The sequence below is a fragment of the Pholcus phalangioides genome, unplaced genomic scaffold (genome assembly GCF_987345545.1).
Source record: "Pholcus phalangioides strain wild (caught in Gottingen) unplaced genomic scaffold, Ppha-v1.0 ptg000004l_1, whole genome shotgun sequence".
NCBI lineage: Eukaryota > Metazoa > Arthropoda > Arachnida > Araneae > Pholcidae > Pholcus > Pholcus phalangioides.
This window is the reverse complement of record NW_028301597.1, coordinates 19563701-19588919: the sequence shown is the minus strand read 5'-3', so window position 1 is coordinate 19588919 and position 25219 is coordinate 19563701. Positions and strand designations below refer to the sequence as shown.

The following is a 25219-nucleotide window of genomic DNA, read 5'->3' as shown; positions in this document are numbered from 1 at the left end:
CTATATGCTCTATCATTGCTAACTTATTTTAATATTTTATTAACGTAGCATCACTTATTTTCATCATAAATTTACATCATAAATAGTTATCAAGCACACAACTCTTGAAAAATAAGTAACACATACGCACGCATGCATTAACATAATGTTTACTGCAAAAGCTGAGGTGAATCCGCACAGATTTCATGTGGCCGTAGCCAAAATATTATCTGAATTTAATTAATTAAAATGAATATTTCCTTTATCATAAAGCAACAGCCTACTCATAAGACCAATTTAAAAAAAAAACCATGATTAGAATTTTATTTCTTGAAATATATATATATATATATATACGTATATACATTTATATATAGTCCTATTTATTCATTATTCCAGCTAAATTGAAAATAGGCTACTGCAGAACCTTCTAAAACGGACACTCCCGTTGACGGGCATTTTCTCGAATTCAGTGGAGTGAGACCTCCATGCATTTATTTCAACACTTAATCCCATTGCAGAACACAATTTTTGTCCTCATGGGTATACGTTATCAACAGGCTCTAATGTATGAATGAATTACTGGATATAGAAGTAGGACCTACTTTTCGATTATAATTTAATAGCTTTATTATAATTTCAGCCAAATACAATTATAACTTTTTGGCCAGCTACTATTATGATGTTACAACAAGATATAACGACATAACTATATTAACTGCGAATAATGAGAGGGACGGGAAACACGAACTTTCAACCTTACATTATGATAATAGGGCTGTAACTTCTTCCCTCCTGAGGTAAACATACGAGCGCTCAACGGTTTTTAATGGTTTTTAACGGTACTTTTATCAAGTTGAGACCTGAGGTAGAAATAAATTGTTCTAGTAAAGATATGGACCCAAATCGATTAATTGATTAAGTAATAAAATTCTTTTTAAAGGGCATTCTGACATTCAATAAATGCAAATTGATAAAAAAAATGTTTTTAACAGTTTTGGCTTAGGTGTGAAGTGGATATAACAAAGCTAATGTATCTGATACTAAAATCTGCCCAACGGGTCGCGCACCACCTGTGTACGCGATAGGCTATTATCAATTACTCCGTAAAAAATTCATTCCCAGATAAATTGCATATCTTATTGACTGAAAATTCGAACAGTGGGATAAATTAAAGCAATAAACACGTAAAATGTCAATATCACAATGAATATACAGTACCATAACTTACGCAAGTCATATGCGCATGTTCAAGGAATAATCCTACTAAAACGGGCAAAAACCGTGGTAGGCCGGCCTACTAGACAAAATTGTGTTGGAAGTAAATTGTGTAGTTGTTGCAACATACATCGGCTGATTCATGAAATCAGTCAATTTCTTATATAAAATGTATAATAGGACTACAGTATATATCTTTTCTTTATTTTTTCCAATATAAAACCGAATTTAACCGTGAGTGCACGGGTTGGGTCTCTGAGACCTATACACAGGTATTTCCCTCATTTACCGACAGATGGTAGGGACTATTTTCTGGAGTTTCTCGCTATGCAATGGTAAATTACATTCATTTTCATAATGTAGATAAAATGATATAATCATTAATCAAATTATCATAAATGAAAGCTGTGTAAATATTTTACACAAAAAATACTCAAAGATGAGTAAATGAGACAAAACCCGTGCATTCACGGGTTAATAATTAGTGAAAGAAAATTTAAATTTACCACATTTTTCTGGGAAACCTACAAATATGTGCCACAATGTTAATCATCAAAAAATATTCGTAAGCTAAACACAAGCAAGCGTCACGTTTTTTTAACTACCTTAATATTAGTTTTTCTTTTTTTAAATTCCACAAATAAATATTTTATTAGAAAAGTGAGTCGCAACCTCTATCATCTCTGGCACACCTAACTCGAATAGTGATTCTTGATGCCATAACGTTAACAATGCATTTTATTATATTACGAGCGTGCTCTAATAACCACAACAGAAAAACTGCTAATTATCCTTATATATAGGCTACGCAATTGCTAAATATTGAGGCTCCATTCTGGATTCTTAAAGTACAAATATTTTATCACAATGAACAAATTTTTGAATTTTCAGCCTACAGTAGGCTTAATAAGATAATTTGACATTTTTTTTGTGGACAATATTTTCTTTTTCATATTTAAAATTAAAAGCTTGCTGGATAACCGTAACGCTCTAAGTTCGGGAAAAGTTTGATAACAGATGTCTTATCAAAATTTTACAGCGCAATTCCAGCGTGATACTGTATATCTAATATGTAGTATTATGTCTTAGAAAACGAAACGACTGGGCCGACATATTTTAATTCAACTGAATCTACTCTCAGTTCAATTAAAACTTCTAAGTTATTTTTGGTGAACCATACAGATTTATTATCCATCATTATCATTTGCAGCCATTACCATACGATCATTTGCCATGCGTGTGTGTATTTTTTACCAAATAAAATTTCTGTTTTATGGACTACTTTTGAAAATAACATGTCAATTTTAATTTTATCAAGTTTTCAACAAGTTTATTAACGCGAATTCCCTTCTAAAAGTCTAATTATTCTTTTATACCTTAACATAGCATACGAATATTAATTTGTCTTTTATTATTAATTATTAATTATTCTTTTATTTTACTTCATGTTTGTCTCGTTGATGCTGAGTTTTTATGAGAAGAAATACAGAGTATTATAAGAAGAAATTTCATCAATGACTATATTAGCAAGAAATGAAGTGTAAAACGGATGATTATTATCACCGGGGAAAATTCTAGCTCGTAGTAAGTGTCAATGCTTTTCAGTTTTATCCATTCATTTTCATTTTATGAGATTTTAAGAAATTTATATTATTTTTGCATGAATATCAGTAGATTTTTCGGAAAGAATTAATAGTAATACTGTATATATTGAGTATAATTAATAGTAATTAAATTTTTGATTACTGCTTCGTGTCTGATATTACTCCTCACAAAATTTGATAGCGCTAAAGGGATATAATTAAAAAAGATCTCAAACATTCTATCATATCACAGTTTTCCCCCTGTTGATGATGGATTTGAAAAACAAAACCGAAAACATTTATTTGAAGAATGAATCTGCAGATAATAATACCGAAAATTATAATATATTTAACAAAATAATTGTGGATGATTTATAAACAGTCAACATATCATGAAACTGATTAAGTAGACTAACTAAAAACTAATAACACACCATATATATACATCGTGTATTTTAAAATACTTTGTTCACAAAATAAAAAGTCGAAAAGTGAAAAAAGTTAGGGTTTCACCAAATATCAATACCCGACTGCGTTCGTCAAAAGATATAGATGCATGATTCTTACTCCACGAACTTTCGTGGACGAGTGAAAAAACTCCTAAATTAATCCTCCAAAATTTTTATTGCGTTTTTTATTGAGTTATTTCTTATTAATAAAAAATACCCACCCTTCCACAGGAATAACACTTATAATTTTCTTTCAGATTAATTTTTTTCAAGATTATTTATTTAACACTGCCGTGAGAATGTATTTGCTCATGAGTACCATGATTTAGAACAGTAAAGCAATGTAAACTTTAATTCCAAAAATACAATCATTAATGTAACTATTTTCTAAATTACTTTTTTTTGCTTTGAAAAATACATGGTCACAAAACCTTAAGAATGTGATCATCACCAATAAATATCAAATTTCGCTTAATTCGCACAAAAATCGAATTAAAAAAATTGAAGAAAGGCTTTCGAAAAACCATTTTGCAATTTCCTAATTTTAATGAAATACAGTTAATGAATTTGAATATCACTGTATAAATACAACGAAATATTCACTTACTTGTATTCGGTATCCTTGCCGCATGGCACCTGAGAATCTTTCTTCATTCACGTCGTTGTCCTATCTAAATCCGAAATTTTGCGAAAATGAATTTAATCTATTTTTTCCCCTAATGAAATGAATGTTCAAAAGAAAATACTATTGGCCTCCTGTGCCCCTAGGAGAAATGAAATCAGATAGGCTCTAACTCCTTCCAGAAGGAGGTGCCAACCTCGGGTGCGACCATGGAGAAAACTCTGCGACGTCCTGCTGGGCAATCTCATTATTATTACTATTTATTTGCTATTGTACCAGGCAGTTGGTTTACATCTGGTTCTTGGGGGCTGAGAGGAGGAGCTTGACAGTTGTATTGTCGGTCAAACAGCTATGATCTGAATATATTTTCCTCCAATGTGGAATTAACCCAAACGATTTTGATTTTTATGTCTACAGTAAATATCGCACTGACGTTTACATTCGACATCAAGATTATTTTTAAATGTCAATTCAATAATTCTTCGAATTAATTCCACATTATAACATAACGTAATTAACCATTTGCACCTAAAAAACTGCATATCAACGATCGATTTGAAATAAGGGGTTATAAAAGAAAATATTTCAATCAGCGTTTGTTAAACATTATTTCAAACATTTATCAATTTAATTTTCTTTAAGAAGTTTCATCAAGTGCCTGAACGCAAACTTATTGCCACGTTGTCTAATCATAGCAGAATGTTGATATTAATTTATTTTTAATTAATATAAGGTTAATTTTATAATTATAACGTAGGTATTATGAGGCATTATATAATTAAAATATTAAATAAGAATTACAGTCTGAGCCATCGTCGAACAAATATTAACAGAAGGCATACGAAATAATGAATACCTCATTAAAATGCTGCTAATTTCACACTTTTAAAAAAAAATACGATGTTCCTATTAGGATAAATTCAGAAACAATCCGTACTTTACATAGAACAACCATGATTTTTTATGTGTGGACTGTGTATTATATTTTATTATAATTATTAGTTATTATATATATATATAATTATATCCTATTATCTTTTCTGTTGAAGTTTTAATATTATTTCTTGCTCAACAGACCGCACTGATATTGCATCTGATAAGTAGTATTTGGGCTTACAAATGTAAACATTTATATATATATATATTTTTTTTAATTTTAGTTAATCATTATTGTAGCCCTACTGATTAGATAAATCATCGCAATTACTTGCAAAATATAATAACGATTTTCTCGGAAAACACGGAAACGTTCTTCACTTAAATTTAAGATATTTAGCTAGCTACAAATTGCATACAGAGAATTTTTTTTTCGTGTCGTTTTCCATTAGTTAATGCCTAGATCACATGAGACGTAACTACCGATTGCAAGAAATGTTGCAAATGCTCCCAAGAAGACGTCGATTAATTAAAAACAATTAGTTCTCAAAAAAAAAAATTTCTGTCCCTGGTTCCTATCACAACGAATCGCGCTTACAATGTTTTTCAATAAACCGTCATAAAAAGCGTTAAAAGCAGGAAACGTTTCAAATCTTGAAATTGAAAATTTCGTTAAAGTAGGGTATAACCGTTGAGAGCACGAAAATAAGTTTTATTAAGCGGGAAAACGTTCTAAGTGGGAAAGTTATAGGCATGATAGATTGTAGTCATATTTGGTTGAAATAGCGCGGCCTATATTCATACTTACGTGTGAAATAAAAACAACAAAATAAATAATTCTTTCACGAACGAAATTGACAAATTTATAAACAATGAAATTTAATCGTTGCTCCCAATGAATAGAATAGTTAGTCAAAATTATTTGTACACTTCATTACACTTTTCCGTATATTCCTCAAACAAAAAAATGAATCCTCCTGCTTATAATGTTCCTGCTCAGTACGACTGATCCCAAATTTTACTGACACTCATCCATACCTCCCATTTTACGCGTTTTCTCGCTTACAACGATATTTCATGACGGTTCTTTGAAGAACGTTACAATCAGAATTCACTGTAATTATGAATTTTTCTTGCTTGATTCGGTTTCTAGGATCATCTGTGAAAACATCTAAAATATGTTTTAGTACTAAAAGTTACCTCTAGCTAAGCAATAATCGGTTTAAGAATTAGCTATTGGATAACGATAAGGATGTACACCTTTCTTATAAATTTACTTTCTTACATTCGTTAGAGCCTACTAATTATTACTCGTAAATGTAACCATAAGAATTAAAATAACCATAATTTTGTACGAATTCTGCAACACGAAATGGACGAAAATGGAATTTTAAAATTTCTTTACATTTGATGCTGTAGCAAAGGAGATGCAGAAGAATTTGTTTGTATGGCCGGGATTACACTGTAAAAGTTTTGTAAAACTTGAAAAATGCAACCAATAAGCTGATCGATTACATTGGAGCAAATGCAACCAATCAGTTTATTGGTTGTATTTTTCAAGTTTTATGAAAGCACTTTTACAAAACTTTTATAGATTTGTGTAATACCGGCCTGTGAAAAGTTGTTGTTACTGCAATTTTAATGTTTTCATGTATAATTTGCATAACAAAAGTGCTAGATACGCCTTCTTGACTTAAATTCACCTCTCTTTAATCTCGATTGATATTTCACATCATATACATACTTTTCTCCAGTAAAATTAATTTCGCAGTATAAGTTTAAAAAAAATATCGTATCCATACCGCTTTTACATAAATGTATGTCAATTAATAGCGGACCCATCTGGCAATACACTGAGGTAAACACGTGTATTAAAAAGTGAGAGATTAATTTAAAAGACCAATATTATATTAATTTTTTTCTCCTCTTTCATTATTTATTTTATGAAAATAGGACGAGAAAAGCTGGAGACATGCTAATTATACGAGACCAAACTCTAGCGATGCATAATACTCCTGGAAATCAATTAAAATAAAAAAAACTAAAGACAGAAAGAGATAATAATAAAATAGCGGTAATAAGGGAAACTTGCCTTAATTAAGCAAAAGGGAGGCGAAGAGTATTTTGCTTATTAAAGGAAATCATTAACGCTTTCTACGTCAACAACGCCAGAAGCAATCGCTTCCATCCTCCCAAGTAAATTATGTAGAGAAGAGAGCCAATCGTATAGCATCAAGCAGCCTGTTTGCTCATCGGTGAATTCGTGCTTTCAGCTTAATTAGGAGAAGTTCTTAATTACTTTAATGAACTTCGTACCCCGTGGATTTGTTTATGCAGTTAATTTCTCTCAGTTTTAATTAGTGAAGGCTACTAAGTTACAAAGCCCCCCTCCCCTCCCCACTTATCCTTATCTGCTGCATTGACAGAATTCTCATAATACAGAACAGAATATTAGATCCCTACTTTTCGGTGTTTTCCCTGAAAATTTCTCCCTCTCCTTAAAGTATATTTTTTTTTCATCTCCATCCAGCATATTAACTCGAACACACATTCACTGAGAGGGGAGGTGGGGCCTCCGCGCGTTTGCTGTACAAATGATTCTTAGAACCCGGATTAAAAGAGAACCGGGAGCTTCGCATTCCGAAGAGAAAATGTAGAAACGTGTTTCCGCATTTTCTATGGATATTAACGAGAGTTTTTTTTTTTCAAATGTAGATTTTTCTGTAAAGTTCTGGACGGTTGCCAAAGTTCAGTTTACTAAATTTTTCTGCATATGCAGAGTAGCCTATTCACATTTCTTAATGGAGAAATCCTTACCACCAAATTCATATTATTGAGGTCTATACTTATTACTTTATAGGAAATTATATCAGGAAATAATTCGAAATGGTTAGCCCACGTGATCAAATACCATTCATTTATAGCAAAATATTATATGAACTGTTGTATGCAAGATTGGTAAGTCGAAATAGACTTTCGAGATAACTAGTTATTTACGGGAAGTTTCTGTAATTTTGAGTTATTTTTTGGATGAAGTATTTCTTCTTATCATATTCTAGTCGGAATTGAGAAATATCTAATAATTTGAGCAGGTGACGATTACGGTATACGATTGTGGAGGTTAAGCTATCCATATATGGTGTGTGTGTCCGGATTACACGAAAAATGACTTCCACCATTCTTGCACACAACGGCTCATGCGATGATTGCTCTTACATCAGAGAAATATTATCCGAAGACTATTACATAATTACAATATAATTTTCCAAGTATTTTCTCCAGTAATTATCTGATTTTATACTCTGCCTAATCGACTTTTCTCAAAAACCCATGTGATTTTGGCATTTTATATCTTATATGCACCATAATATTTTACTACTAAATAGTTTATTCCTTTATAAATAGTTTGTCACTCTTTCAATCCTCCCAGTGATTGAAGAAAACCTGGGCAGCGCCGGGTATTATAACTAGTTTCTTATTAAATAGCTAGTTCCCAACATCTCACAAGTTCATAAGATTATGAACTTGTGTGTGTGGATATATATAAGTTTTATGTCCACGAATCATTCTATAACCGTTCTGAGTCACAATTAAGAGAAGTTTTATTTTCACAGATTCTAGGAAATAACACAGGGAAGAGAAAGAAATGCTATGAAGAAACAGGGAAAAAGAAACAGAAGTTCAGTATGTGTATTTCGATATATCCAATTAAATATATACAAGTTGTGCAACAATACATGACGCATGAGAAAGCGATGAAAGGGGTATTTACCAGTCGAAGATAGAAGACAGCAAAGCAACAAGGGTTTCCATCTTCCCCTGAAATTTAGACGAGGAGATAGAAGCGTATAGCTAGAAATATATAGGAGAGTCCGGAAAAAAAGAGAAGAAAAAAAGGTAGGAATACAGAATTTCCAAAGAAATGGAAAAGAAGCAAAGATGGAGTAGGAAGGGAAATGCATTTTCTAGGGCGGAAAGAAATTGCGTGTGTGATACGTATATGGTATGTGTGCCTAGAAATGAGTCAGGAGAAAGAACCGAGATAAACTCTCTCTCTCCTCTTCTCTCGGGATCCTCTCCATAGGACAGAGAGAGAAGGAGAGGAGAACCTCCAACACAGGAGCAGTTGGATCAGCAGCAGCAGGTCCAACTTTCAGCAGCTGCCCATTTTTCACGCAGAATGGAACATTCTGGATCAATAATAGCGTTGCCGCAACAGCTCGAATACGGAATTTCAGAGATAAGGGACTTCCCAAAACGATCCGGTCAGGTGCTCCCTTCATTCCCAGACCTCGTTCTTCTCTATTTTTTTTTTTTTTTTTTACTATTTCAGGGTAAAAGTACATGATAAAATAAACGGGAAATGAATGGATGGTTAGTTTATATATACAGTCAAACTCGGATATAACGACATCGATGATTCCATAAAATTTTGTCGTTTTAGTGAGGAGGTAACGTTACATCTGCGATTGACGTTTACAAGACCTTTTTGGACGAAAAATCAGATTCAATCAAATGCTGTGTAAGAAGTTATTTTTTTTATTATGATAACGGGTGACTCTACATTTAATCGAGAAAAATGCAGAAATTAAGGTAATAAATGCGGTCCATCACTAATTCTCGCCAAAAATGTTGCGAATTGTCGGTTAATTTTTTTTAAACATGAGCCTGGCATATTCCCAGATCTGCATGATCAGTCCAAGGAATTTGTTGGTGTTATTAGATATCCATGTCCGAACCCAGACCTGCACAGTCAGAGGTTAGCTCCCTAACCACTCGACTGCCAGGCGGTAGAACGGCAATTTGTAAGCAATTGCCAAATACTTCTTACAAATTACACTTGGCAAATAATACAGGAGACCGGGGCTTTTTGTCACACGGGTAGGTTGTCGTTAGCTTAATTTCTCGGAGTGTAGATGGTGCCCACAGTCCCTAATGGTGCAGTTTGTGCATCTTTTCAAGGGGATTCTTCTATCTAGTATTCATCTGCTTCGGACACTTCCGTAATTTTTTTGAGATTTTTCTGAATTTTAACTGGATTAGTAATTTTTCGTTGTCTAGGTTTATGTTTTATTTCAATAGCATGCCTTTATTAATCAATTTTATGGAGTATGTCTATTATAATGTAAAGTATAATATTAAGTAATGTATAAGCTATTATTTTTAATAGTTGCAAACTTCCGTTAACAAAAAAACCGTTGTTGAATTAAATTTTTGAGATATGTTGAACTGGGGCTAGTTGTGTCCCAAAAGAAACAGGGTTAGTTGTCTCATGTGACAACTCACCCCTAAGGGAATTACAGTGTGTTGATTTGGCTTCACTTCATTCATTTCACTATGCATGAACAATGAAAGAATAATATTATATTATAGCGAATTCCTCAACTTTATTTCAATGTAGCCTAAAAAATTACAATTTCAGAGAATATTCTGATAAATGCACTCAGCGTTGATTCGAGGAGTGAGTCTTGGGGCACGGGTCTCCAGCTTTTTTTTTTTTTTTTTTGGATTCTCTCATTGAAGTTATTTATTTAAAATGTTGCGTACGTATATTAATAAACATTATCTAATTTGGAGACTTTTATTTCACTCTATGTGGTATGGGATCCATTGCAATCCCCCCCCCCCTTTTTGTTAATTTGCCGCTGTGCACAAGTGGCACCGCTTAGCAAACTATTGTGCTAAACGTTGAAACAAACCATTTTGGCTAAAAATGGCCAAAATCACTGTTCGGAAGTGGCCATAAGTAAAATTCAAACAAATTGCCGTATAATTACGTCATCAACATTCAATTTTCGAGTGTAACAAGCAAAATAAGTGGGATACATAAAAAATATCTATATAAACCTAAGTACTCAATTACTCCAGTTTTTTTTTTTTTCATTTTTATGGGCAGATTGACAATAAAATAGAGTTGAACCGGAAAATTCATTATAAATTTTATAAAGTTTATTTAGTTCTACCATTTTCAATGTTTATAATGAGTGAAGACCTAATTAATGTTGTGTCATAGAGAGGGTGTAAAAAGCTCTATTACTGACAACTATCTTCGGTCTCCCTACTATAGCAAGTAAAAAAACTGCTTTTCATGTCCCAGGTATTTTTCGGACGGAAAAATAAAAATTTAACGAGGTAAATATGTGTAGGAGAGGAATATTTTTGCAAACATATTCATTTTAAAACAATTAATAAATTATGCAAACTAACCTCCCCCTTCCCTTTTCCAGTAAAAATTACAAATTTCACCTTGAGGAAGAAACGGTGCTCATTTGTTATAAAGAAAAAAAATTCAGGAAAGGGTAATAATTACGGGGAAAATACAGGAATTTCCCGTATACGGCTTACACGAACCTGCATATTTGGAACGTCGAAAGTGTAATAATTTAATTATTTTTCCTAGAGTCCCCAAGAGACAAACATGATAATATGATTAGCTTTTATTCTAGGAATTTCGTGGAGGGGGGGGGGGGCAAAAATGACGAAAATACGTCGTTATATCCGAGGTCGTTGCGTTTTCATCGTCGTTATAAACAAGGTATATTAACATTATTCTCTATGAGAATCAGTCTGGACAGCCAATTATTGACGTTTATCGTCGAGGTATCGTTACAAACGAGGTCGCTATAACCGAGTTTAACTAACCACTAACTCATCATAGGAGAAATGCTGACTCAAAACCGTGGTTTGAAATTAATTTCCAGATGCACAGAATTAAAGAAAGCATGAAAACTTGAAAACAAATGAAAAAATACTGAAATGAAAAAATCTTCAAAGTTTTTTTTTTGTATATCAATATATTTTCTTCTTCAATGACTTATTACACAAGATGGATACAAGACAATAACATACTTTTTTGTTTTCCACGAGTTTTACAGGAGATCGATTTAATGAGCATGCCATCACATGCACTTACAAAGAAATAAAACAAAATGAAGGAACGTTTCCCTTCACGAATGAACTGCGATAATTTCACATGCGAAAAAAAATGAACCCTACTGCGATAATCGAATCGAAAATAGAGGAATAATCAATCCGATCTAGAGATATATATATATTTTGATATGTTCAATTAGATAAACTTATATTTCTTTCATCTGGAGGTTAGATGGTTCGAGCATAAAATGAGATGTATACAGTAGCAACTCATGCTCGTTGCAAAGTTACTTTAATTGCATCGAAATGCCTACATTAATTTTCATGACGTGTGTTCATTAGGCCAACATACTAAATTGAATAAATCAGGAGAATTCAACAAGAAAAAAAAGTGAAGTGGAAAAACACGAAATAGTGCAGAGGGAGAGGAAAAAAATTCATATCATGCAGTGTTTCTCAAAGTGTGTTCCGTGAGACTTGTGCGAATGTTCCGCAGGAGTCTCAAATTGTTTCCTCATTCATTTTTGGAAATCAATCACAGGAATTTCATGCGTAGGCCTATACCAATTTCCCGCTAATATACCGCTAATTCCCGCAATTATACCAATATCCCGCCTATACCAATTTCCTACATCTATTGCGAAATCTGAGGGAATTCATATTTCTTAGATCAGTGGTTCCGAAATTTTTGTCACTCGCGGCTCCCTTGTTCTTGTCAACGTCTATCTGCGACTCACCACAACAATCTACCGAAGAAAGAGAACACCAGTCTTTAAACACCGAACCGGCACATATCAATATCGACAACTCACCGCGACGATGATTAGGAGCGCGACCCGTAGGTTCAAGAGCGACTGCCTTAGTTATTTTTTGTACTTTTTTAAAATACTTACTGAGAAAAATGAGTCACCGATAATACGTGGCGGTACATAGCTGTGTATACTAAAAACTTTGATGTTTTTTGTAACACTGTATTCCATTAGTCAAACTCGAAAATTCTCCATCGAATAAAAATGTTCGAATGACTTGATATTGTATAATATTCATTTTAAGCTGTCACAAAAATGTGAAGATTGCCAATTCTAAATGTTCAACGTGTAATACTCCTGTTTTAAAAAACAAAAATCGAGAACTCTAGGCAGCTTTGAAAAGATTTAACATAAGCAAGAAAGTTGTACAAAAGAATATTGAAGAAAACATAAAGTAGAGAAAGCTATTTGCTTCAATATTATAAAAATGATACTTGGAACTATTTAGATCTATTACATTCTTTGGTCTTGGATTCCCCTGAAAATTTCGTTCCACGTAACTTCAGTTGCTATCTCAAAAATCCATGCTAGGATAGAACAATTTTGCAGTAACCACAGAATCGAAGTTAATCAAATCAATATGATAAACAAGAAAAAAAAAATCAGAGATTTCTTCAAGAAGTAGATGAGAGAGACGCCATAATTCTCCTATTATCCATCCGATTACCGCAATAGGGAGAGCTATAATATCCATCGAGTTAATAAATTTTACAAAGACTTGTTTGTCGAAAATAAATTCAGAATACTGATAATATCTTGAATATCCATCCCATGAGTGCTCTGACAAAATACGTATATTTATCGGGCGTTGACGGAAAAAGACACTTCTCATGATCATGAGTTGATGGATACAAATTTTTCGGCAGGGCACACATTTTAAGTTATTCAACATGAAGAGAGAAAATAAACTGCACAAAGAAAAATCTCACTTTTTTCAATCCAGATTACGTATTTTGCGTTTCGAACAGACGAAAAAATTGATCGCATTCGGACGAATGATATGCTACAGACACAAATGAATCTTTATACATTATATATATATATTTATGTATGAATGTTTATGAGATTCACTTTCCGTGATCCGAACCAGAGTCAACAACAGCTACATGGAACTGTGAAGGTCCTCAACTCACTGGATACTCATATTCAAAGCATTTTCACATCTTACAGAAACGAGTCTTACTGAATGGCATCATTCGAGAAAACGATAATAATATAATGACGAGCATGATATTTTTCTGGCACTGAAATAATGATGAACATATACACACACGATCTACAATTGAGGGAAAGGGGGAAATATAACAAATAATAATAATAATATGGAAATTATGGAAACGATGACTAAAATGTAAATGATAACCTCCTCCCTTGCCATTCAATCGGATGGACCAGAGATCAACCATTTTTATCACACGCTGACTCTCTGTGTCTTTTTTTTTTTAAAACAAACTATTCAAAAGTTCCACAATGATAATCACAAGCTTTAGCGTCTTTTTTTTTGCTGGATATTCAATGAAATAAAAGTTCGGTTTCCATCGGACAAATTGGGCGAATGACGAGAGATGACGGATTTTTTTTTTTTTGGAGGCGAAACAAATTCCGACAACAAACAAACAAAAAGATGTTGTTTTCTTTGTAATCATATATATGTAGGAAAAAAAAAGTAGCAAAAACTGCTTAGATCTTACGTTTTTGCGCTGATGACTGTCGTTCCTTCGACAACTGGTGAGGTTTTGGCGCTACTGTTACCTGATGAACCGCCGTTCTGTGCGTTCCCGCTGCTGCCGCCAGTGGTTATTGCGGCTTTTGCGGCCTGGGCTTGCCTTTCCTGCTCGTTGAGTTCCTTGATGGCTTGGATTTCCTTTTTCAATTTCATCCTTCTGTTCTGGAACCAGATCTTGATCTGCCTTTCTGTCAGGCACAGGGCGTGAGCCATTTCGATCCTCCTGCGCCGGGTCAGGTAATGGCTTGAATGGAACTCTTTTTCGAGTTCCAGTGTTTGGTAACGAGTGTATGTTTGTCTACCTCGCCGCCGTAAGCCATTAGCGCCTAAAAAAACGAAAAAAAAAAAAATGGAGCAAATATAATTCAATTACCTCTTCACAAAGTTCGGGATATTTACTACATTCATGCTTTTCAAAAGTTAAGCAACAAATTGTTAATTCCACATTGTAACGGTATGATGATCTGGGCAGAAATTGCCATTGGTGCCCGCATTGACCTTCATGTCTTCATCAGAGGTTCAGAGACGGTAATGCACTATCGAGATCTGATGCCATGTTGATGGAGAATAATGGAAAAGTTAACATAGTTTGTGTTGTCGAGCATTACGTTCAGTCTGAAACGCTGGTGCGTAAGGAATAGCCACCTATTTCTTTCTTTCGACATGAACCCAATTCCCTTTTCTGATTCGCGGAGCCCTTTTCAGTGAATAATTTTTTCTTTCGGATCCCGGTTAAACTCGAGGAGCCTTTTTTAGTATATTATTTATGTGGCGATACCCTTTACGCCTCTTTCTTTTTTGTTTGTTTATCAAATTTATTGAATTATTTTATTATTCTCGAGTGGCCGCGGAGCCCCTGGGAAGTGCTTGGCTCCGTCGAGCACCGGTTGAGAATCACTGCAATAGAGAATACAGTAGAATTAGACATCCATGGAAAACGTTCAACAGCTGGCCCTTCGCAGAACCTCGGTCAGCTGCGAACAACACTAGCTTAAATGGATTTTTATATCGCAAAACGCCATTGATAATCTTATTATTGGTATGGATCGGCGTTGCCGAGCCTGCGTATCCACCATAGTTCGTCATATGCAATATTGACCAACCAGCTCCATTGAACTTTTTGTGGCTCTATATATGATCGTTAATCTGCAAAAGACTAAAGTTATGTTCAACTCCTTTGTGTTGAAGAATCTTGCTCAACAACACAGAGACAGAAGAAATAGAAAGCTATGTACAACGTACATTGTACACCTGAGACAAGAAATCACCATGGAAAACGGAATCATTAATGAAATAAACAGAATGATCAAGATTGAATGGAGCACTTTTGGCAAAAACTGTGTAATTCTGATGAGCCACAAGTCATTATGCCTCAAAAGAAAAGTGTTTAACCAGTGTGAGCTACCAGCACTGACTCATGAAGCTGACACATGGTCACTCACAAGCGAGACAATGCAAAAGCTACAGGCAACACAAAGGAGCATTTAAACTCATGTGCTAGGCATCCCGAGAACAGACAGAAAACGAATCACTTGGATAAGAAGCCACACAAAAGTATATGATATCATGGAAAGAATTAAACGTTTAAAATGGGAATGGGCTGGACATATTGCAAGACAGGACAACAGACAGATGGACTACAAGTATTCGGGATTGGTACCCTCGTGGTGTTAAACGTCCGAGAAGGCGTCTCCACACCATAGGCGGAGATAGACTTGGAAGTCTGAGGGGGCACGGTCATTATTTCTGGAGGGGGGCACGATGATGATGATGTCAATTCACATATGCATGTATACATTAGATCAGTCAATTTCACCTTTGACGCCCCACGTCCCCCCGTATCTCCGCCCATGCTCCACACAAGATGGATCGACGAGATCAGAAAAGTGGTTGGAGTCAATTGGATGGCTAAAGCATCAGACAAAGTAAAATGGAAAAATTTAGAGGAGACTTTCATCCAGCAGTGGATTGAAAATGGTTGATGATGATTGTCCTTTTCTACGTCATGTATTCGATTTCGGATTTTCTATTTTTTTCACCAGAGAGTGTCCCTACGGCCTGTGTTCTCCAACAAGAAAAAATATTTGCTTAATTAAATTTGCAAGAATTAAATATTTGAAATATTTGCTTTTATACGCATTTTTGATTTTGTTACTTAACTTTTGAGCATTGGTGTACACTCTTTTAAAAAAATAGTGAACTTTTTTTATTCATTTTACTAATTCAATTTTCTATAAATTGGACCAGAACTTACAATTTAGAACCGATCCCGGATGGCTTTAAGTGGGGGGGGGGGGGGTTGAGCATTCATTCCCCCCCCCCCCCCCTTCGCACACTGCATACCACTACTATTGAGCCATACATGCACCTCGCCCATATTTCTCTGAGGAATTTCTAACGAATTAGTACATGTTGGAACGTGTGTGTATGTATAGTGAGCCTGACGTGAAGTTTGTTTCTGTGTAGTGCTTCCATCTGCCATCAATTTTTCTAACTATGAGTGAAGTGTAATGATTGAATAATTGTATTGTTGTAGGACTGTTGCTCTATGTGGCGAGACTTTTTAACGGGAAGATCGATTCGCATTCGCGCCTCGAAGTTGGGAACCACCGCACACTGCATACCAGTGTTTCTCAACCTATGGTTCGTTAACCAGCGGTGATCCGCGACGAATTGGGATTTTAAATACGATGAAATATACGGGAGATCACCCGTAATCACAAAAGCATCAGCAAATTAATCAGATTTTGCTGACATTGCTGAGAAATTTCCAATGTGGAGAAATGAAAAGCTACCTAAAATGACGGTGAGCTGAAACGTGTTCAAGGAAAAACATTTAAAGCAACTAAGTTCAAAAATTACAAAATTTTTAAAAATTATCAAAAATATTTTTATAAAATTATTTGAAAGAGTGATTTTTTTTTTACACAGAATCTAAAACCGTTCTATTTTTACAGATGCGATAAGTAAATCAGAGTTACGGCTGATTAAAATAATTTAGGACAATAGTTTCAAAGGCAACAAAAAAATTTTTAAGCTCATTTTTTGAAGATTTGTTACTTCATTCTATTCAAAAACTAAATTTCTCAAACACTATGTAAGATATACTCATGATATTATTCAACACACAGCGTTTCAGATATGATTAGCTGTGCAATAAACTAGGGCCTCTGTTAAGAATTTAATATTTTAGAGCTGTTTGTGTGAAAAAAAAAATTAATTTTTTTGGTAAAAATTAGCGTATTGTTTCACAAAAACCGCGATAATCGCACAGATTACAGTCATTTTAGCAGCATAAAATACCAAAACTAATCGAATATATACTGGAGGTATCAGTGTAGATTGTCTGACGTAAGTGCTGAAAATAAGTTAATTTTCAGAACATTATATAAAATATCTCGAAAAGTTGCAGAAATATATCAGAAATTCATTGGATTGGAAAAAGTTCATTGTATTTCCTTGTTTTATACGGTATTATGGTTAAAACCGCATATATTTTGTAAAAACAACGCTGTTTTAACAGTGTCCCGCACGCAGTTAGTTGCTTTAACATAACAAATATGAGATGAATATATTTATAGCCGTAATTATCATAATATAATTTATAACTTGGAAATTATATTAGTCGAATTCAGTAAACATTAAAAATTAAAATAAGCTTAGCTGAAAAAAAATCATGAAATTTTATAAAAAAAAACGTTTGAACGGCAAAAAGTATAGGGATTTCATATAAAATACGGACATTCCTGTATCACTCTACATTTTATTCCTGTATTTATGTTTCCTAAAATACGCACTACTCATGCTATCAGTTTGTAATCCGTCGAAACGTTTGTGATTTTACTGGTTCTTAGGCTTAGAAAAGTTGAGAAATGCTGTTCTACTTTCTTATCATTGTCTTTCTAATCTCTAAATAATAATTTCTTTGATAAATTTATTCTTCTTTTTTTTTTGCAGTTAACTGGACTCCAGTGTGAGGGACTTGTAATTCTGCCACGAGGAAAAAATTCTGATACACCAAGAACGGAAGACTTCTGGAAAACATCTATAGCTAGTGTCTAAGAGAAGTGAAATACTGTATTATTTTTAAATATTTTAATTTATTATTTTCCTGTCTTTAACAACGGCTGTAATAATCAAAGACCCCACTATTTCAGCAAGACCACGCCCTGCACTTCCGCGGTGGGCTTGGTGAGTGCCACTTGAAGTGATGTGCCTCTAAATCACTGCCACAGATGGCACTTACAGATAATATCATTTGACTTTCTCGAGACACATGCCATCCAGCATAAAAACACAGCTATGGTGAATAGAAAATCCTCGTCGTTCAAATTGTTCTCGTACTGCATATAACACTTTGAAATAACAATAAACACGGACAGAAAGTTAGAACCGGAAGATCTTACGGAAAATCTAACTTTAATATAGGCCAGTGCTCCCCTCAAACTTCTGTGTGAGAACCACTGTTCATAGGCAGTTATTGCACCCTTTAGATGTCCATGCCACGAAATGATTTGTTAGAGATGAATGGCAATCCTTCATTGACAACTTATTTAGTCGTTATTGATGGATTTTGAGGGAATTCACTACAATGGAGAGCCGTTTTAAAAACAACCAGAGAGAGAGGCAGGAGCCTTCATCTGAAGGCCCCCCGCATCATTTTTCTGAAGGCCCCCTCTCTGGTGAGGCATATTTACTTTCGTAAATTTTACTCCCCACCCCCCTCTACATTTGAGGGCCGTGCCTATTTGAGTCCATGCGTTAAGACGGTCTGCTACAATGCTACACAACGATTTGTCTTTGGGAAGCTTTTGTTTTCTTTTTCAATTTTCATGTCTGTTTCACAATAGCAGCATGCCATTTTTCGATTGATACGCTTGTAACTGTACTGTATGATGAACATACCAATTCATTTAATTTCATTCTTTCTGTATTCTTATGAACTAAAAAAAAATCAGTTTTTGCGAACCTTCCCAATCCCGTATCGGTGCCAGGGTATGAAAAAAAAATCGTGATTTTAAAAAAATTATTGGATTTTTAATGTTTTTTTTAAATTTAAATTAGATTTTCGATTTAAATCGAATTTTTTGATTTAAATTAACTGACTACTTACAAATTGAAACAAATCTTGCTAATCATCATCATCAAGAATGCATATTTTTTCACCTAATCTCAAATTAATCTAGCATTAATGAATAAACTAACAAACAATAAGAAACGAACAGTAAAACAAACGAACTGCAAGCAAGAAATACGAACACTAAAAATCTGTATTTATATAACATGAAAGGTCGTTGAGCCCGAATTAACATTTTTCTTGTAGTGTGCTTTTATTCATATATGAGAACTTCTCCCCAAAAAAACTAAATGCCGAGAAATACACTTTAACTTAACCACTTTGAAGTTTTGCAACCCGGGGCGGGCAGTTTCGGCTTTTATCCCATCAACTGTTTGTCGTAGAGGTATGGTTTCAATTTAAAAAAATGCTCAAAGTGTATTCAGAAATTACCTTTCCAGTTTTGAGATCGAATACGTCACAAAATAAAAATAAAATTCTTAATTTTACAACGGTCCTCCTGTCTTTTAACTTCCAATTAGAAAGTTGTTGTCTCTCCTGAGGCCAACAGAGAAAATTCCACGTTTCCAAGTGCAATATCCAAAAAGATATTTGGGTTCAAAGATTCGAGAAAAGTTTTGAAAGAACAGCGTAAATGAGGGGAAAGACGCGTTGTCCGTTAATTTTTGGTGCTCTTTCCCAATTTCCCCTCGCTTTTCGAATTTAAATATCTCAGCGACTATTGCACTTGGAAACATGATTCAAAACTGGAACAGTGTGATTTCTGAACACATTTTGAGGATTTTGTAAATTGATCACACCTCGACGACGAACGGCTGAGATAAAGATCACACAAGGACATCCTGGAGTTTGGACATCCGGTATACCTCAGCAATATTTTACAAGATCGTTTTAAAAGAATTATTATATTTGAAGATAGAAAACGTGCACGATCATCTTCTATGCCTGATTAAATTATCGCATCGGTTCGCATTCAGCCAGTGTGAACCGAAGTAACAATGTTGAAAATGTAAATAAATTTTAAAAAATCCAATCATGAGAGAATAAAAAAGAAGTTGAACGAGAGAGTATATATTAACGGGTATCTAACAACGAGCATTAGTAAACGTATCTGCTAAATGAAAAAGTTCTAATGAAAGCATTAAGCTACTCAAGAATGAATTCTTGGTACGTATTCGAACGTAAAGTATGATACATGCTGATTATGTACGTTTCGTATTATTATTCTATAGGACCACCAAAAAAAAAAAGAAAAAAAAGAGAGCTTTCATGTGAAGGAAGAAGCCCTTGCTAGCATATCCTCACTATAGAGCAGGGGTGATTATCTTCTCTGTTTCAGGGCCAACATACTGGTCAGAGTGTCGGGGGCCGCACCAGGGACACAAAACTCCGGTATATAAGCCGCATATGCATAATGGAAGAGAGAACACCGGCATATAAGCCGTACCCAGTATGATTGCTCTCATCGAGGCTACAAACATTTAAAAGGAATTTATTAACCAATTAACTAAACTTTACATTTGATTCATGTAATCACCTCGCGGGTTATACGTTGCCAACCTTGCTATAGAGCAGTGGTTCCTAACCGGGGATGCGCCCACCCCTATGGGTGCGGGAGAGCATTTTTTGGGGGAAGGGGGGGGCGAGATGGAAAATGGATTACAACATGTTGGTTGACTGATTGTTCAGAAAAATTGAAATCCTGATAAAAATTGAATTTTTTCAATTCCTAAGAAAATATGATGCGTACCAATATTTTGATGTCTCATCTTCTGACTTCTGCTCGCAGAAATGTGTTACACGGATTTTGCGTTGTAAAAGTTTCTTTTTCGATTAGCGATAGTATTTGTTTTCTATTCCGGTTCAAAAAAGATACCATTATTTCTGTGGTCAGATGGCAAAATATCACAAGTAATTTTTCCGAAAAAATTGAGTTGTTCGCATTCTGGAGTCTCGTTCGTCAAAATTTGGAAGGTGACAAAATTTCGTCCATCTCTTTCGGTTTATGAGGGACCAACGAAGGCAAATTGCAGTCAGTCAAAAAGCCACAGTATCACATTTTTACAAAATATTTTTTACAAATTTGTCCTCGTAAAATTTTGAAAAAGTGCCTTGTTACATTTTGCCATCTGAGCGCAGATTTACCAAAAACTATTTCGCGGTTTGTTTACATTGGTATCTCGTTTTATTAGCATGTTGTGTTTAGAATTAATATTGTCGTGAACATACGACTCAGGAAAAACGTCAAGAAATTCAGTCAAGCATCAAAGAAACATTAATTTATAGTTGTTGTGGGTGGAATCAATAAGTGAAGAACCAACTGTTCTCTCGATGAATCTTTTTTTCTAAATCACAAAAAATATGTTGAAAATTCTTTTTTTTGTTTCGTTTTGAAATAATTTTTAAAAAAAATGAAGCCATAATTAAATATTAGCCATAGTCGAAAAGACAAACGATAAGTAAAAGAATTCATAGAGATTAATTAACGAATAATTAATAATTAAATGCAATTAATTACAGAAATAGGAAACTTGAATTTTCTAACATATAAAAAACGTATAATTCAAGGGGGATGCGGGAAGGTAAGTCGTATTGATCTGCGGATGCGAGGAAGAAAAAAAGGTTGGGAACCACTGCTATATACTGTATATAATAGAGCATACATAAAGAAACACATGTAAAATTCCATTCCGAACGAACTCATTGGATTGAGAATTCTAGAGATTCTTTCGGAACATAGGGTGGGGGCTATTTGTTTCTCATCGCGGGCATTTTCTTCTACCACGTGTGAAAACAAACTTTCAATACACGGACGCTTTAATTCTGTCGATTTCAACCGTCAGTCACTCGAGATGTTCTGGGAGAACATGGTTGAGTATAAGGGATGGGCAAGCTGCAGTCTATTCCATCAACACATTCTGTTAGCGGCTCAGCCGAAAAAATAATAATAATAATGTGCGATTCAATTTATGACACTCGGAAGAGGGAGACCCAGACACACACACACACACGCTTATACATATGGAAAGACAGAGCTATAAATGATAAAGCCATCGCTCCGGACGAAGCCAGCCAACTAGAAATTTCCTATCAGATAATACACGACCACAATTCATGGGCGAAACCAGCCGTGAACAGCACTTCAAATACACGCTTCGACTGATACTGATTTTTCAGCTCGGCTATGATATTGAAGTAGGGGAGGCGGGCAAAACATTAACAAAAATAATAAACACTAAATAATAAACACTTGCATTGTTACGGAAATGGTGACGGTGACTACAGAAAAAGATTATTACCGCAGGGAGTCCCACACGTAGGAGTTAGCGCACCAATCTCTCCGTTAGTATAAAGCTGACGCTCGAAATCGGTAATAAACTAACTGTAAGTCCCGGTCTAATTAAGTCCTCGTGTGCAGAAAATGACCGTGGTAGTAGGCACCGGGACGGGAGCCATTTGAGTACCACCACGCCCCCCCCCCCCCACCTCCACCAATAATTTTTGAAAAAAGCAATGCAATGCACTTTTCCTCTCCTGCATACGCGCTTGAGTCCCGTATATACGGGACGACCAGCAACTTTCATTCCCCCCCCCCCAAATGTTTTCTTCATGTCCCCCCACCTTCATGTCGGTGCATCTGACCGTGATGCGACAAAAATGATCAATAAGCACAGCTAACACACGATAACACTGACAAAATATCAATAAACACATGCACATTTTAATTCAGTCCTGCTTGTAGAATCTTCAAACGGACCCCCCACATACTAAGCAGTGTTAGCTTGTGAAAAAGATTCGTAATTCTCGATTTTCAATTCCACCCATGTGTCTACTGTATAATGCAGTCGAACCTCCCTCTCTCTGAATCAGAGTTTTTTATTCTTGACCTTTGGTGTTCAAAGAACTCTTTGTGCCATTAAAATGTCACGTGGAACCTTTACAAAATAATATTAAGTAGACACATATAACAAGGTAAAGAAAATGAGTTATAATTAGGGATGGGAAAATTATTAATTTGGACGAATAACCGGATACGGAATATCAATTTTACTAAAATTATTAATAAAATTGGTGTTTTTAATTGAAAATAAAATTATTGGTAGTTTCAAATGATTGACATTCAATATTTTAGTTACGCAATTTATTATTTAAATAAATATTAAAATACTGGTAATTTAAAGAATCTTATTGCCGTGATACTAACAATCAAATTTAACGATGATGTATTTTTTAATATTACTTACAGAATCAATTTTTTACTTTCACCTTATTGCAGTAGGATTCTGTTTTCAGTTTCATGTTTTCCTTATCCTAGAAATTCACCCTGATAATGCGGTACCCAAAAGGATCGAATACCGAACACAGCCAAATATTTATCCCATCTGCAGTTATAATTGCTTTCTCATAACCTCTTTCACTACAACATGCAATAAAATATAATCAGTTATGGGAAAAATTTTAATTAACATAATTTTTTTTTAAATTAGTTTATTGTGCTTAGATTTAACAAATTTTCTACCGAATACCTAAGCATTATTCGGCGAAAGTGTCGAATAGGCCGTGATGCCCATCCTCAGCATACAGACGAAGTCAACATGTACACAGTGCAGCATCCCATGAATGTCTAGCCGTGGATATAAAAAACCTTGTGGTATTGCTGAAAGGCTGAATACCGAATGAAGCTGAATATTCATCCCATCTCTAGTTATAACTGTTTCCTCATCCAAACTCACGTACCCTCTGAAATCTCTCAAACGACTAAAAAGGAGTTCATAGAACCATTTGGACCGAATGATTAAACGGTTTATCCATTTATACAGTAATGCATATAACAGTTAAGTTGCTTCATGAAAATTTTTTTAAATATGTAGCTAGCCTACTCTATTAGCAAATTGAGTAAATACTAGTTTTTACGAGTAAATTTCTGCGACGAATAAGTTTACACCTGTACTGGAAGAAACGGTTCAGAGCAAATTCAATATATCCGCTTATTACATTGTGTGTGAAGATTTTTAATTGGAAATAAATACGATATTAAATTAAGCAATTTCATCCATCAAAACGCATACACTTACTCAATTTTTCTCATAGACCCGATTCATAGGCGTACGCACGATTTTCTCGGGGCAGGGAGGTTCAAATTTTTTTCTCTTCTGAAGGGGTAGGGGGGGGGGAGGTAGAGAAGGAGGAATTCTTCTCATCTCAATTAAATAAGTTATGCACAAAAAAAATTATATATAATGAAAATATACTTCTCTTCTCGTTAATTGAATTTTCAATTAACTGTTTTTATTTCATATTTCAGTTTGAACTACGTCCGGGGGAAAAAAACCGTCAAAGTTTGATAATGGCGGAAATACGCTGAGAGTAAGTATACTCGTGCATTCAGCGATGAGCGATGAGAAAACCGAGTAATCGATCCCAATAGAGCATAGCAATGGAAGGAGAAATAAATCATTAGAAAGTAGGTGTGTATCTGATTCACGTCTTAAATTCGAAATGTATTTTTAATTCGTTTTTTCCTTTCGGTATGAGTAAAATTAGTCAAATACATATAAAAGAACATACAGTTAAACCTCTTTTACAGACACCAACGGGACGAAAAAATTCGTCTGTAGAAACGAGAAAATGACCGTTAATCAGGGATTCGAAATGCATTTTTGTTATGCAATGTTTTGTTATACAATGGAAAATTATTATTTGGTTGAAAAAAAAGGGGTGACCACATCTGAATGGCGTCCGTTGAGAAGGCCTTTACTGTATTTTTATCATCGCTATCAATTTAAAGTCTTTGAAAATCAGCTTGAAAAAATCAGATAAGTAAGCATCTGCCATTTCGAAAATAGCCAAAAAAATGAAAAAAAAAAAAAATAACCACCATTTGGTCATGTCATGGAAACACAAGAGTCTGATAAGTTCTTTTCTCATGTCCAATGATTCATTCGCGTAAGCTTATTTATCCTTTTTTTCCAGTCTAATGTAACGGCAGGTCAACCTGTTAACCTCA

The 25219-nt window shown here is 34.5% G+C and overlaps 1 protein-coding gene across 1 annotated transcript in view; it reads right to left on the bottom strand.

Moving 5' to 3' along the window:
• Positions 1-11509: 11509 nt before the first annotated feature.
• The window catches only part of LOC149086720 (homeotic protein ultrabithorax-like), a 42164-nt gene continuing 28454 nt past the window's right edge, over positions 11510-25219 (bottom strand). The window contains exon 2 of the mRNA XM_089231073.1: positions 11510-14461. Coding sequence (XP_089087199.1) covers positions 14097-14461 — 365 coding nt within the window. The 3' untranslated portion in view covers positions 11510-14096. The remainder of the gene's footprint in view (positions 14462-25219) is intronic.